Here is a 16,976-nt window from a genome sequence, read left to right as displayed (position 1 = left end):
CAAGGATCAAGGAACTACAGTTAGAAGCATACAAGGCCTGGCAGCTTCTACTACAAATGAGATCTTGGAATATAATATTCCAAAAGACAAAAGATACAGGCTTACAACCAAGAATAACTTACCTTACAAAGCTGTGTACAATTCTTCAGAGAAAAAAAAGTGGACCTTTAACTGAACAGAGAACTGTAAAGCTTTTACGATGAAAAGATCAGAGCTGAGTAAGAACTTTGAAATATAATTAATCAATAAACATTTATTAAGTATCTACTATGTTCCAGGTACTGTGCTAAGTACTGGGGATACAAAAAGTGCAAAAGACAATCCCTGTGCCCTCAAGGAGCCTACAATCTAATGGGGGAGACAAGCAAACAATACAAACAGTTCTCACTTTCCCTAAGTGGACCATTTGAAAGTGAAGGGATTTTTATGTAATTCAAATTTGCCCAGGAAGAAAGGGAGGCAGGAAGGGGTCCAACAAATCCATGGAGGGAGGGGGTCAGCACATAATTCAAGGGCACATAGGGGGCCTGCGACAGAGAACTGAAAGCAAGAAGAATAGGAAGGGGCCAGGGCCAACCACATGGGGGCCTGGCCAGAACAGAAAGAAAGAAGGTAGAGGGTCAAGGGGTGGGAGAAGAACCACATGTGGGTGTGTGGATAAAGACCAGAGGTTTCAAGTCAACCAGTTGCAGGCCCACATATCCATTCTTCTACTTTCACTTGGAGGTTATTTTTGGGGGGAACTAGTAGGAGGCCTGCTGTGGTTAGCATAGATTTTTTTTTGCAATGTGGATTTAAGAATTGTTTAAGTAAAGCAGAATTTGGGTTATTTGAACTTACCTAAAGAGAGAATTGTCTGTATATACAAAGCAAGCCATACAGAGTATAAATAGGAAATAACTAAAAGAGGGAAACCACCGGAAATAAGATGAGTTGGGAAAGGCTTCTTGTAGAGGGCAGGATTTTAGTTTGCACCTTAACAGAAGCTGGCACTTTCTCCTCAAGGGAAGAGATTCTTCTTTTCCAAATCTGCATGAGTAATGAATGGGGAGGACTCTGGAGATTTTAAAGTGAAATGAGATGGCCCTTTAGTATTTTCCCCAGCTTTTCTCAGTAAGCAGATTGAGAAGGGCGTGGGGTACAGACACCTAATATAAATTCTTCAATATCAGTTTAGCTACTAAGTAGACTGGAATGATCAGAATTGTGAATTGTGTGTCTGACTATTCATTTGGTTGGGGAAGCTATTAGCATACGGTGAGGTTTTGATTTATAACTTGCATTAATGGGGCCAAGATGTTAGAAGTCTGACATTTCGGAAACAGAGAAACAACTGCTTAATATTTGCTTATCAAAAATAGGTAATAAAGGAAGCTGCCAGATGTCTTTCTCCAAAAAAAATCAATGCCAAACACAGATGAATTACCCCAACAAAAATGAATTTGACTTTTAAAAAAGACTCAAGGGGAAAGAATGCATTTTATCAAACGTACACAGGTACAAAAAACTGCTCTATCTGAACTAAACAGTACTTCAGAAGTTATTTAAGCGGGGCAAATAGTCACACTATTACCTCCTTCATTCTGAATAGCATACCTCTCCAATTCAGCATCAGTGGGGCTTGAGGGGGGCTAGTATACGGCAATGACTCATTTTGTGCTCATAATCTTCTAAAATCTCAAGATTATTTTCTACAGACTGTGATTTTTGAAGTGTTTTTTTTTGTCCCTAAGTGTAGAACTTTATATTTATCCCTATCCAACTTCATGTGGAGAGACAGGATGACCACAGCAGTCTTCAAGTCTTGACTCTGACAGACATAAGCAATATGATTTTAGCCAAGTTATTTTACCTCTCAGTGCTCTTCCACTCAACTGTCCAATAAGAAAATCTAAGATTATAAACTTATCTTCACCAGCAAAGATTCCTTCCAGTGAGTTCCTTACATCAATAAATCAAAGATTCAGTTTAAAACACAAATTAATACCTGTTTTTATATTTGATCCATCATCATTCTAGCCACTGAGATCTTCTGAATCCTACTGGTATAAAATATTAGCTAACCTTCTCAGCTGAATGTCAGTTGCATGCAAATCAGATAAGCATGACATCTATACTTTCATTTAAGTCAAGGATTTTTTTTTTTAAAGTTTTCAACATTTCAACATGCAACATTTCCAACAGGGCCAATTATATATCTAAGGATCATTACATTAGAGACATCCCAGGTTGACACTAACTTGCTGATTAGCTAATTATTCCTTGAGCTTATTTATCCAACCAGCTCACAAACCAATGTACATGTATCTCTCTTCTTCTCCAAAAGAGCAGGAAAAACCCTCTCAAATGCAGTTGAAATTGAGGTATAAAATGTTTACAAAATTCCCTTCAGTTACCAATCTAGTCACTTTATCAAAAAAGGAAATTTGGTAGGTCTGGTATGATCTGCTCTTGATAAGAGTAATACTGGCTCTAATTGACCATTGCTGTCCTTTCAGTTGGCAGAAGTTAGGCAGCAAATTTCAATAGTCTTGCCAGAGTATTCGGATGATGGATATCCTTAGCTGCTAGAGGTTAGTCGGAGTCAGCAAAAATGTTTACATGTTCAATTAGAATACTAATGCACATGAGTTTATTATCAAAACTCACAACTCCACATTCATATCTTATTATTAAATAATTATTGTTGAAAGGCTTGGAAGGGCTTCAAAAAGAGAGGCACACTAACACACTGTTGGTAGAGTAGTAAATTACTCCAATAGTTCTTGAAATAAATTTGAAAATTTGCCCCTCCTCCCCAATTGACTAAACTGCTCATGCCCATTTATTCAGCCATACCCCAAGGACATCAAAAATAGAAGATAGATATATGCCAAAATATTCATAACAGCACTTTTTGTGATGGTAAAAAGCAAGAACCTATTGACTATGGTTTATGAATATTGCTGTCGAGTAAGAAATGATTAAAGAATTCAAAGAAATGGAGAACTTATATGAATAATGAAGCAGAATAATATAGCCAATAACTACAATAATATAAATGAAAAGAACATTAAACAGTAAGCTAAGTAACTGTAATAATCAATCTTGTTTCCAGAGAACAAGTAAGGAAACAACATGCTTCCCCTCCTCTTGACAGAGGTGGAAAACTACAGAACAAAATGATGGTAGTAGGTATATTCAGAAATTACTGATATATAAACAAAGGCGCCAATAAAACACTTAAAAACGTTTAAATCCTGTCCAAATGCTGAATTTTCAAATCCAACAACCTACTAGTTGAGACCACAGTTACTTCATCACTCTGGACTCTCACATTTCATCCGTAAAACGGGGAGAATACCAGTGACCATCTACCTTAGCAGGTTGTGAGAAAAATACTTTGCAAACCTTAAAATCTCTATATAAATGTGAACACCTCTTTCTATTATACCACAGATACCTAGATTAGAGAGGTATTTCATTCTGCAGTGGAAATATAAAGGACTTTATAAGTGATATATACCTTCACTATTTAGTTTTGTACAACTATAAACTAGTAAGGAACATACAACAGAATCAGGAAGAACTGAATTTTACTACCAAGAGTGACCTTAGATACATCATAGTCCATACCGCAATATTTGGAAAGCTAATCATTACTTTCACTACTTGCCTCATAGGTAGGTTATTAATATGAGACAACACCTGTGTAAAGTTCTTTTAGTATATACTCCAGGGTAAAGATGCTGCTATATTAAAACCTTAAAATTTTTCAGATAGCTTACACTCAAAAGAGCTTAACTGTGCAAGTGTAACACTCTCCATATTACAACAAATACAATGTAAAAAACACTTGCATTCCTATTCTGTACTGTAACATGCCTTTCAGGCAACTTAGTGTTTTTCACATTACTGACAGTTACCATATTTGTACTACTTACCTCACAGGGTTATTGTGAAGTGTGCATTTATATACTTTAAGGTGCTATATAAATGTGATCTATGTAAAAAACACACCACTGAATGTTTAAGAAATTATCTAATAACTTATTTTCATATACCTAATTTCCAGATATGATTAAATAACATCAAACATTTCATCAAATAGCACATATCTATCCTTTCAACTTAGAAGAGGCAGCAAACCTTTTCCCTACCATAATGACATTCTAAGGTCTCAGTAAAATATTTTTTGCTTTTAAGCAACTTTATAAAATCCTGGAATAAATCACACACTAATAACAAAAGTCCTGGATTCTATACCAATATTTTTATGATTGTGGGGCAAAATAATGACTCAATTCACAGCTTAGTGATCTAGCATGATATGAAACATTTATTGTAACACTGTACATGCTTTAAGATGCAACTAGGAAAAATTAAATTAAGTTTTAAAAAAAAGAGAGAGGCAGCTAGGTGGTGAAGTACATAAAGCACTAGGCCTGAAATCAGGAAGATCTGAGTTCAAATCTGGCCTCAGATACTACAAACTGTCCTTGCCTCAGTTCCTCATCTGTGAAATGGTGACACACTAGAGAAGGAAATGACAAAGCACCTCAGTTATCTTTGCTAAGAAAACTCCATGGACCATATTGGCTTGCTATGGCTCACAGGGTCACACAGAATTGGACACAGCTGAAGAACAACGAGCTTGAAACCAAATCCCAAGTAACACTATGTAATTCACCACAAAATCTAGAATTTCCCATGTTTCTCCACAGTTCAAAGTTTGAATTCAATTCATACTCATGGACAAGAGCATCAAAACATTTTTTGCATGAAATCATTTAGAAGAAGTAAATGTCACATATAATAAGGAAAACATTACTATTAACCACTGATATTTGGTTGAGTTGTTTTTTGGCTTGTTCAAATGAAATTAACAATATTTACTGAGTAACTGCCAGGTGCTAAAGAAAATACCCACGGTTCAATGTCTGTTTTTTGGGGGTTTTGGTTTTTTTGTGTGTGTGTTTTGGTTTTTTTTTTTTTGGCGGGGGAGAGGGGAAAGGTGTGAGGAGAAGCTATGATTTCAATGTAGGGAACTCTCAGCAAGTCTTCATTTATAGTCTTGGAGTTGCCTAGTTGCCTAGGGGCACTGAGAGACAAAGTAACTTTTTGGTCCCACAGCTAGAAGACCAGGGCTTGATTCCAGGTCTTCCCAACTCCACTAGCCCTTTTATTATTATACAATTCCTCTCAATACCTGATGGCAGGTCCATAAATCAAGTATTTATATCTTAACTGCCCAACAATCATTCTACTTCATTTCCAACTTCAAGATTTCCTCCTTAAATATTCCCTTCTGGCATTTCACTTGGAAAATATTCTAAAAGTGGGGCTATAAGACATCTCCCTTTCAGGAAAAATTACATGGTGGATGGCATTTGCTGATGAAGAGGTAGAAAATGAGAAATTATTAACAAAAAGTAAACAGCAAATTTTAAAGATAAGATCTTGTAAAAAGTATAGTACATTACCATTCTAAGAATGAAACAAATATAATACCCCGTGACTTTTCAACCTAATCCCCAACATCCTTCTTTTTAAGAGGAAACAAGTGCTTATTTCCTTGTACAAAATTTTAGTTTGATTTAGAGACCTTAGAGATCATCTACTCCAAATCAATTTTAACTGATAAACAAACTGAACACACCAGAGAGGTTGAGTATAACCAATGGTAGAGCCAGCATTTGAATTCAGGTCTTTTGACTCCAAAACCAAGAGTCCAAGTCCAAATTATATACCTAGGTAAATTTAAGAAGAGCTTCATAAAAAATTACAAGGGAGCTAGGGACATCTAGGGTAATCCTTTTGAGGATGGCTTCATTAAAGGCAAAGCCCTTTCAGTCACTTGATGTGCATATCAAAAATAAACACTTCCAACATGACCACTGGCCTGGCCAGATAAGGTATTTTTCTATGTTATCAAAATGTTCCAATTTATACATTGAGTATTCCAGTTAAGTCAAATAAAAAACAATGAAAATTGGCTTGGTGAGATATTGGTACATTATTCAAACTAATGATCATTAATCTGACTTTTAATTGAGACCTCAGCCCTTCTTGGGTGTGTTGTATGGCTAAGCAAAACTGAATAACGTTATTGGGGTTCACCAAATCAAGGTGATGGGCAGAACTACCAAAGGGCAAAAGATTAAAAAACCTAATTTTATTATATCTAACCAGATTAAACTTAACTGATTCTAGTACACAGGGAATAAAGTAGCATAGCTTTTAAATATTCTAGAAAATTAATGTAGTTTTGTTTTTAAAAACTAAGGGATATTGCTTATTACAAAGCATAAAATATCATCTGCAACAGGAGGCTTTTGCTTTACTACTCCAACTGCTGACACATTTCAGGGCACAAATACCCTTTCAACAAAATAGAAAAGCCAGCAGTTTGTGAAGCCAAAGTTTTTTTTTTAGTGCTGAATTAGCCATTAAATTTATTTTTAAAGCTTAAAGATTCCATAATACTAAATTGTGTTTCTTATACTGACAAGATTTGGCCTTATAATTAACAGATAATTTTGTGAAAACGGTCAACAATTAAAATACTCTAACAATAGCCTTAAGCATATGTAGTATTCCGTAAATATTTGCTAATTTGAAAGATAGTTTTTCAGCTGAACAAGGGACCTCTTTCTTAAAGTAGTATCTGCTACATTACTTGTTCTTAAAAGTAGTAAAAGTTATTTGAATGGGGACATTATCAAGATGACATTTTTAAAAAGCATTCCTATTTTTATTTCTATGCCACCTAGCCCTAATCAAATCAGGATTACAAAAAATAACAATCTAGAGAGTAAGTTCTTTGAGGGGAATACAAATTCCTAACATCTATATAGTACTTTATATGTATTATTTAATTTGATCCTTAGCAACAATATTGTGAAGCAGGTAATATTATTATCCATTTTATAGATGAACTGAAGCTAAGGGGTGGCCTAAGCGACCTGTCCTGGGTCTATGATAGGAAGCAAATTCAGGTCTTCAGTCTCTCCAGGCCAGTAGTGTCAGAATTCAGTCTTTTACTTTACATCTCCCATGTCCAGCAATATATTGCATGTAATTGGCATTCCATGTTTTATTTAATAAATAAAATCAATAAAAGCATTAAAAGCCCATTGACTATTGAGTTTAAATAAACCAAACTGATCTAAAACCTCTAGTTTTAATTTTCAAAGTATCCTAAATTACTTCTTCCTCTAGTAAAGTGCTACTGTGATGCTTAATCTTGGCATGGAAGTAACGCTGGGTTTTCCAGGGCTATGCCAGGGAAAGCAAGCTCTGGCAAGCTAAGTTTCAAGTAACAGGCCTATCGAGGAACTGTGAGTTGTACAAGAATTTTTCTAATTATTTTCATAGAGACTCAAGACTCATCACCAGAAAGTTGATTTATTAGGAGTTTTTTTGGCCTCAACAAATTTAAGAAGACTTTTAAAGAATTGCAGTCTATTTCCATGTAAGGAGTACATACACCACTGAAATCATAAATCTTTTGAAGTCAAATTACTCATTATGACTAAATGTGGAATTGACCAGGACTACTGGTTTAAAAAAAAAAAAAACTATGCCATGTATTAGTTTGTCACAATAAACTTTTTTCTTAACAGTAAAAGAAAAATGAAACCGAATTAGCTAAAAATAAAAAACTTTGCAAGATTAATGCAAACTTCTTAACTAGTTAATCACATGAAGACCCCAATTTTATGATTCAGATAAATTTATTTTATTATACACACCCACCTACTCAACATGTTTTCCAGAACTAATTGTTTTCTTTCAAAAGGTTAAAAGTATTTTACCAATATACAAAGTTCCTAGTTTTACCTATTTTAATATTTGACTAGGAAAATGTTCCAATCCTTCAGAATACAGCTTCAAAATTTGATTATCATAAAAATCAGCTAGCCTGTTGTTTTTTATATTTCAATTAGAAATCTTAAGCAATTCCTTCAAATAGGAAGTTAGGTATTTATAAAAACATCACTAACAATTCAGAGGCACAAAGTCAAAAGCCAAATATAGACCTCAAAAAAACTCACTAAGCTAGCAGTAATCAGTTATTGGAGAATATTATTAAGCAACAAAAACATTCAAACACACTGGAAAATGTATTCATTTGTTGCAAAAATTTCATGAGGCCAATAGTAATTTGTCAGGCATCCCGGCCAACTCTAAATTACACAAGCAATACTGTGATATACAATTTTGTTCAGATTACACTAGGATATTTGTTTCTTGGGGGGAGAATAAATTGCATAAGGCAAGTCTTGTTTTCCAATAAGCCCAGCAACACGGCTACACTCAGTAATGAAATTATATGCCTTGAGTCACAGGGAGCAATTTTTTCCTCAGGAAGCCTGTTCTACTGCATCCCATACCTAGTGTATCAGATAAGGGCAAAAAACACTTTTTTGGACACACTACTGTGTTCAAGAGAAATTCATTCTCACCTTCTTTATCACGAGAATGTTAAGAGTTTACCGAAAGAATAGCAAAAACCAAGGGTTCCTTAAAGCAAAAACTACTTAAGTATAGAAACTGAGACTAAATAAACCTTGTAAATAAAATTTTAGATCACATAAGCAGTCCCGATAAATCACCTTCACTGCAGTCTGCTAAACCCAAGATTATAAAACATTATCAACCTTAATGACAGTTATATCATTAAAGCACTCACCTAGCTCTCAATAAGGTACTCTGATTTATTATATTGAGTTAATATAAATCCCCAAAAAAATACTTTAAAAAAAAACCCTACCTAACCTGCAAGCAAACACAGAGGGAGGGCAGAAGACAAGCATTCCAATTCAGAGGTGCATTACATTAACTTTGAAGTTCTGCCTAAATCCAAACTGGGTTTTCGAATTGAGCAAAAGGGTGGAGCCCACTTTTTTCCCCTTTGGGCTGGGTAAATCCCTCGTTTCAAAAAAAAAAAAAAAAAGAGAAAAGAAAAAAAGGAAGAAAGAAAAAAAGAAGGCAGAACCCCAGCGCATAAACTAACACCATCCCAGGGAAAAAAGTGGGAGAGGCTGGTAGACTCTTCCACCCACCCCTCTGGGAAGGTAGTGAGGAGAGCAGTGTCCGTAGCAGGGTGGAGGGAGGGGTGGAGGAAGGGAACAAGGGAACACCCCCCCCCCACTTGAAGACAGGATTCTTAAAGGCTAGCCCTGAGAAAATGCAACACCTCACCCCAAGGGCCAGTGAACGCTACAGCCCAGGCCCCATTAGGAGTCAGATCCCAGCACTGTCTACACCAACCCCACCCCGGGGTATCTCCAACGCTCACCCAGCCCAAGCAATCTATCGCCACTCGGGGAGCTCCCCACCCCCCAGCAAGCCCCTCGGCGAGCCGCCGGACACCCCAACCTCGGGCTCCCAAAGTGGGGGCCCGCAGTTCCGCCCCACCCCAGGGACCCGCCGGACCCCGCCCCCGCACGCCCACCAGGGTTCCCCCCCACCCCGACCGAGGCCGAGGCCCAGCCCGGAGGACGCGCGGGAGGACGAGCGGAAGGCCGGGGCCGAGGGGAAGGGGACTTACCCGTCTCCTACCACCACACACTTGATGGCCTGCATCGGAGCGGCTCGCGGGGCTGCCGCGGAGACGGAGGCGGCTGAGGAGGAGGTGGAGGCGGCGGCGGCCGAGGCTGCCCGGGAGCAGAAGGGGGGGACCGACGGGCTCCGAGCGGGATGGGCTACTGACAAGGCGGGGGAAGGCCCCGGGAACGGCGGTACGTGGATAGAGGGGGGGACGGCGACCGCAGTCCACGCCGCCTCGCCCCTTAGCCGACTAGAAGCCGATCTCAGGCAGCAGCCACCACCCAAAGCTGGAGGAAAACTGCAGAGAAACAGGAAATGGCCGCTCCACTCACATCCGGCCTCCCCTCCCCCTGCTCCTTACCCGCCGCCGCGGCCGCCGTCGCGGCCGCTCCCTTCGCCCTCCCTATCTGGGCGGGACCAGCTCCTCTCTACTTCTTCCTCTGGCTTCCGCTCTTCCCGGCCTGAGTCCCGCCTCCAAGTCCAGGTCCCGTTTCGGAAATCCTCGGAAACGCTCGCCTCCCGCGCGACTTGAGATTCGCGCGCGGTCTCGTCTGGGCGCGGGCGAGGGCGCGCGGCTGATGGGAAGGAGGCAAGGGGTGGGAATAGGGAGGGGGGTGGAGGGAGAAGGAGAAGACGGAGGCGCCATGTTTGTGCTACTGACCTAGTCAGAACTGGTGCCCCGGCAGACCGCGATACTGAAGGAAGAAAGGGCTGTTTGCTGCCCCGCCGTGGTCATCATTGGCCCCAGGCCCCTGATTCTCGTAGGCTTCGGGTCTTCCATGTTTGGTTTTTGTTTTGCCTTCTTTTTTTTGTTTCCCTCCACCTCCCACAGGCCTTCGAGTGAGAGGGGGCCGCCAGAATTTTACGCATGAGAGGGCGAAGGCCGAGTGAGCTGATGTTGAATTTGGAGTGAAAGGCCTGATTCAGATCCTGCCTCTGCCCCTGACTGCTAGGTTGATCTTGCGCAAGTTACTTGAAAAACCTCCCCGGCCTCAGTTTCCTCTTCTGTAAAAAGAGGAGATAGAGCTAGATGGGCTCCGAGGAACCCTTCCAGCTCCAGGCACGGTCCTAGACGTATGCTTCCTCACTTGGGGGGCAAGGAATTAACCTCCCTTGAGTGTAACATGGAGAATATGCCGAGGAATATTTATGATCGTAGAAGTGAGCGCGTTGTGAAAGACTCCCAGTGCTGGGCAAATGTGGGTTAATAAAGTGAGGGTGTTGAGAGATGGTTACAGTGTTCGAGCACTGGGGAAAAAGAAAGGAGAAAACAGTGGTCCCTGCCACGAAAAGTTCACATTCTAACAGCTAATTAAGTTCTTACTCTGTAAGGCACGGTGCTTGCCTCTCTAGCCATCCAATCCTGGTTGGGGGAGTTGGACTAATTAATTACAGCTTCCCATTACCACCCAAACTCATCACCCAGCAGCCTCTCCTAGGTTCACTAAATCCAAACTTATCACCCAATCAGGCAAACCCTCCCCCTTCTTCCCTCCCTGCCTCCTTCCTTCCTTAAGCAATACAACATCTGGGTGACCAGCTTTCCACCCCAACTGCTTCCCTGATCAGACATTAACGTCCCCATAGATAACTCCCTCAAACACTGCTTCCCAGTTCCTCAATCTTAATCACTTCCCATGACCTATTCCTCCATTTCACCTCAGCTACACACAGAGAAAGGAATACCTTTGATCTGTGGGTGCTATCACCCACAAGTGTTCCACGTCCGTGTTCATGAATTCTGATATTCTTTTATCAGATAAAGACTTTTAAATCATTCTTTATTTCCCTCTGCCTTTCGTAAACCTGTTCATTGGCTTCACTATGACTTCTAATCCCTTCCAGGGGTGGGGAAACTGCAGCTTCAAGGCCTCCTGTGGCCTTTTGACTTGAGTCCAAGTTTCACAGAACAAATCCTTTTATTACAGGGATTTGTCCGTGAAGTTTGGTTTCAGTCAAAGGGCCCACTTGAGGATCTAGAGGGCCACATGTGGCCTCAAGGCTGCAGTTTTGCCACCCCCTGATCTAAACCATCTTCTTTGCTCAACTCCTTTGCCCCTTTATCTTCTCACTGTTCGTAGCTGGCCAAAACCCAACTTGTGACCAGTCCTATTGTCTGCTACTTCTGCTGTTATTCAAGTATTGGCAAACAAAGCTGGAAAAAATAACAACTATGCTGACTGGGTCTACTAAAGATTTGTTTCATATGATTTCAAATGATCTCTTGCTGCATCAAGGTAGTCCCTTTACATCTCTCTAATCAATTCATTATCATATGCACCATAGTGCCTATTCCAAACCTTTTCATCCCTACTCAAACTGCCCATGGCACTTTTTCCTTGAACCACCAGCTGGGGAACTTGAGTATATTCAAGGAGAGATCCCTCTCTCTCTTCTTCTTAATTTTACATCATTCAAATGTCTTCCCCCACTGTGTCCTTCATCCTGGTCTCACTTGAAGAGGTGGCTTTGTCTCACTTGAGGAGTTGTTTACTTGATTAGTTGTGCCCTACTCTTTGTAACCCCATTTGAGATTTTCTTGGCAAAGATACTTGAATGGTTTGCCATTTCCTTCTCCAGCTCATTTTACAGATGAGGAAATTGAGGCAAACAGGGTTAAGTGGCTTGCCCAGGGTCACACAACTAGTGTCTGAAGCTGGATTTGAATTTCGGTCATCCTGACTCCAGGGCCAGCATTCTGTCCGCTGGGCCACCTGCCCCCTTGAGGAGGTAGCCCTTTTCTTCCAAAGCAAACTTTCCTATGTGTACCCTTGATCCCATTCAATCCCATCTTCTCCAGCAAATTGCCCCTTCTATCATTCCCACTTCCTCAGTATCTTCAGTCTTCCCTTGTTTATTGGCTGCTTCCATACCTCCTACAAGAATGCTTATGTCTCTCCCATCTTTTAAAAAACCCTGTCTTGAGCTGACCATCCTTGCTACCTATTGGCTAGTATCTCTCCTTTCTGGGCTAAATTCCTTGAAAAGATTATGTGTACTCTCATGCTTTCATTTTCCCTCTTCTCACTGTTTTCTACACCCTCTACAATCTTGTTTCCAACTAAAAGATTTCAGCTCAAAATCTTTCCAAAGTTCCAAACTCCTCTTTCCAAATTTCCAAATGTGATGACTTTTTCTTATCTTCATCTTTTTTTGCCCACTTTGCAACGTTTGATACTGTTCATCACTCTCTTCTTGATATAATCTTCTTTCTAGGTTTCCTTGACATTTTCTCTCCTAGTCCTCCTACTTGTTTGACCTTTCTTCCTCAATATCATTTGCTAGATCTTTATTCAAGTCACACCCACCATCCATGGATGTCCCTCAAAGCTCTGTCCTGGAATCTCTTCTTTCTTCCCTCTATAGTATCTCACTTATTGATCTTATCAGCTGTCATGGATTCAGTTATCTTTATGCAGATGGTTCTCATCTATTTATCCATCTCTAACCTCTCTCTTGACCTCCAGGCTTATATCACTCACTGCTTATTGGATGTCTCAAACTAGATAGCACATAGATATCTTAAACTCAACATATCCAAGACTGAATTCATTATCTTTCCCAGAAAATTTCCCCGTCCAGACTTCCCTGTTACTGTTATGGGTATTACCATCTTCCCAATCACCCAGGCTCCCAACTTAGGGATCATTTTTTACTTCTCAGTCTCACCTCCCCCACGCACCCCCATGCCTCAACAGTATTCAAGTTGTCTAGTCTTTTGAAACATCTGTCCTATATGTCCCCTTTTTTTCATTCGCACGGGCACAACCCTGCTGCCAGGCCCTCATAGCCTCAGTTGGTCTGTTATAATAGCCTGCTGGTTGGTCTTCCTGCCTCAAGTTTCTCCCCACTTCAGTCCATCCTCCACTAAGCTGCCAAAGTTAACTCCTAAATCACAAGTGTCTATTCAGTAAAATCCAGTAACTCTCTTATTCCTCCAGGATTAAATATAAAATCTTCCATTTGGCTTTTAAAGCCCTTTATAATCTGGTCTCTTCTTATCCTTCTAGTATTCTTACACTTTACTACCTTCAACTGACTCTACAATCCAGCAACTGTGGCCTTCTTCCTGTTGGTCCCATGTGACACTTTATCTCCTTACTCCATGCCTTTTCACTGGCTGCTCCCCATACCTGGAGTATTTTTCTTCTTTGCCTCTGCTTCCTTGCTTCCTTCAAGACTAAGCTCAAATCTCACCTTCTAAAAGAGTCATTTTCTTGTCCCCATCACTGCTATTGCCTTCCCTCTAAGGTATTTCCCATTTACACTGTGGATATTTTGTATGTTAGTGGTTGTTTTTGTGTGGTCTCCCCCATTAGAATGTGAGCTCCTTAAGGACAGGGACCATACTGGGGTGAATATGACAATTGAATACAAGGCACTTTGAGCAGTGAGAAAGCACATAACTTAGGTGATCAGGGAAGATTTCATGGAGGATATTGCTTTAGAGTAAAGCCTTAAAGGAAGCTAATGATTCTAAATAATTGAAGTGAAGAGAGAGTAAATTTGGGCCATAATCTATTGACTTTTCACTTCTCTTTCCACCTTCCCTTAAAAACTCTACTGTGACCTCAAATCCTTTGAACCTTTAATTCTGTCCCAGACTACCTCCCCTACCCTACCTACTCTCTCTTCTTTTCCCATCTTGACCCATTTGTGAGCCAGTTCGACTTTATGCTGTCCTCTTCAATCTCATTTCACCAGTCACACCCAGCCAAACCTCAGCTTTGGATCACTGCCACTATTCACTGTCTTCTCTCCTACATACATGCTACTGAATAAAGGTGGAGAGAAATCATAGAATAGTTCTGATTGGGTCCACTACAGATTTATGTTACACAGCCTTCGCTGGGTCCTCACTGCTGCTAGGCACTCTTAATTTACCTTCTTTATCAACTAATTATCTCGCTCTCCACAGTTACTCTTCCAAATGTTTTCATCCCTTGTCATACTTCCATGGCTCCCCCTGCCCCTACTCTCTCAGCTTCAAACCTTGCCTCATATTTTACAGAAAAGATTGGGCCCTTGCTCATGCCCGTGAGCTCCCTCTTCTCCCACCTCCCTCATCTCTTATCATTCAGGTGCCTTCTGCCTCTCTCTCTCTTCCTTCATCTCTGTCTCACATAATGAAGTGGCCTTAGTCCTTACCAAAGCTAACCCCTCTACTTGTTCAAGTGAGCCCATTCCATCCTGTCTCCTCCAATAGATTTCCCCTCTGTCATCCCCACACTGTCACTTGTTTTCAGTCTCTGTCTATTGGCTCATTCCCTACTGCCTACAAATATCCCCATGTTTCCTCTAGCCTGTAGCCAGTTGATCCTTCCATCTCTACTAACTTTCATCCTATATCTCTTCTGCGCTTTGTAGCTAAATTTCTCAAAAAGTGCCATCTATAAAAGGTGTGTCCACTTTCTCTCTTCTCACTCCCTTCTTAACCCCTTATAATCTAGCTTCTGGCCTCATTATTCCTCAGAAACTGCTCACTACAAAGTTGTCAGTGATCTCTTAATTGCCAAATCCAAAGACCTTTTCTCAACCTTTATTCTCTTTGACTTCTCTGCAGCCTTTGACACTATCCATCACCCTTTTCTCCTTTATACTCTCTTTTCTGTAGGTTTTCTGGGTACCATTCTCTCCTGGTTCTCCTCCTACCTATCAGACCACTCCTTCTCTGTCTCATTTGCTGGCTTCTCATCCAGATCAAGCCTTCTAACTGTAGGTATCCCCCAGGGTTCTGTCCTGGGCCCTCTTCTCTTCTCCCTCTATACTTTTTCACTTGATGATCGCAGTCAGTTCTCATGAATTAATTACCAACTCTGTGCTGATGATTCTCAAATCTACTTATCTTGTCTCTATATCTACTGACCACCAGTCTCACATCTATCTCTCAGACATCTTAAACTTGATGTCCAGTAGACATCTTAAACATGTATCCAAAACAGAACTTATTATCTTTCTCCCTAAAACCTCTCCTGCTCCTACCTTCCCTATTAGTAAAGAGGACAACACCATCCTCCCAGTCCCTCAGGTTCAAAACCTAGGGCAACCTAGGAGTCATCCTCAATTCTTCACTGCCTTTTACATCCCTTTCCCCTCCCCTACATATTTGATCTGTTGCCAAGGCCTGTTGATTTCACTTTTGCAACATCTCTTGTATATGCCTTCTTCTTTCCTCTAACACTGTCCCCACTTTAGTTCAGATCCTCATCACCCACAGGTAGTGGGTCTATCTACCTTAAGTCTCTTCTCATTCCAATCTTTCCTCCTCTATTCAGCCACCAAAATGATTTTCCTAAAGCACAGGTCTGATTATGTTACCCCCCTCCCCCCTCTCAATAAAGTCCAATGGCTCCTGGAGCTATTGCCTCCAGGACCAAGTATAAAATGCTCTGTTTGGCATTCAAAGTCCTTTATAACCTAGTCTTCTTATACCTTATTCTCCTACATGTACTCTTCAATACAGTGACACTGGCCTTCTGGCTCTTCCACAAATAAGACACTCCCAGTGTCTCAGCTCCAGGCACTTTTTTTGGCTGTCCTCCATGCCTTCTCCACTCTGCCTACTGACTTCCCTGACTTCCTTTAAGTCCTAGTTAAAATCCCATCTTTTACAGAAAGACTTTCCCAACTCCTCTTAATTTTAATGCCTTCTCTCTCAATTATTTCCTATTTGTCCTTTAGGAAGCTTGTTTGTATAAGTTTGCATATTGTCTCCTCGATTAAATTGTGAGGTCCTCGAGGACAGGGACAGACTTTTGCCTCTTTTTGCGTTCCCAGCACTTAGCAGAGTGCCTGGAACACTGGCACATAGTAGGTGCTTAATAAATATTGCTTGCTTGCTTGATTAATGGGAGAAGACCCTTAAGCAAGATGAAATGTAAGTTTGAGCAATAGCTAGTAGCCCAGTTTGGTAGAAGATTAAGGGTATGGAATAAGACTGAAAAGGTAGACGTGAACCAGATTGTGAAGAGCTTTAAATGCTAAGAAGTTCTTATTTTATTCTAGAAATAAAAATCAGGAGCTGCTGAAGATTTTTTGAGGAGGGAGACATAGGATATAGGCAGACTTGTGTTTTGGGAATGTTAATTTGGCCACATATGCTATAGAGTATGCATTGGAGAGAGGAAAGATTAGAAGCAGGAATACTAGTTAGGAAGTCATTGCAGTAGTAGTAGTATAACAAAGATAATAAGAGTCCAAACTAGGGTTGTGGCTGTGAGTAGAAAGAAGGGGATGGATGTAAGAGATATTGTAGAGGTAGAATCCACACAACTGCTAGAGGTGTGGAAGCTAACTGGGTTCATTGATTTTTGGTGTTTGTTTTTTCATCATTCTCTTTTTCCTCAATATAGCTATCATTATTCTAATTAAAAGAATTTGAAAAAAGAAATTGGGGCAGCTATATTGCACGATGGATAGAGTGCTGGGCCTGGAGTCAGGAA

At 40.5% G+C, this 16,976-nt stretch overlaps 1 protein-coding gene across 2 annotated transcripts in view; it reads right to left on the bottom strand.

The window, feature by feature from the left end:
• RAC1 (Rac family small GTPase 1) overlaps nt 1-9,874 on the bottom strand; it is a 43,243-nt gene extending 33,369 nt beyond the window's left edge. The window contains exon 1 of one of the 2 annotated variants that reach the window (XM_027874620.1): nt 9,536-9,874. In XM_027874620.1, the coding sequence (XP_027730421.1) occupies nt 9,536-9,570 (35 nt within the window). In that variant the 5' untranslated portion in view covers nt 9,571-9,874. The remainder of the gene's footprint in view (nt 1-9,535) is intronic. The other variant, XM_027874621.1, reaches the window with a different exon arrangement.
• Between the last annotated feature and the right edge of the window lie 7,102 nt (nt 9,875-16,976).

The sequence above is a fragment of the Vombatus ursinus genome, unplaced genomic scaffold, assembly GCF_900497805.2.
Source record: "Vombatus ursinus unplaced genomic scaffold, bare-nosed wombat genome assembly UNPS02014807.1, whole genome shotgun sequence".
Lineage (NCBI taxonomy): Eukaryota > Metazoa > Chordata > Mammalia > Diprotodontia > Vombatidae > Vombatus > Vombatus ursinus.
Note: the sequence above shows the minus strand (reverse complement) of the source record. Positions and strands in the feature narration are given on the sequence as shown.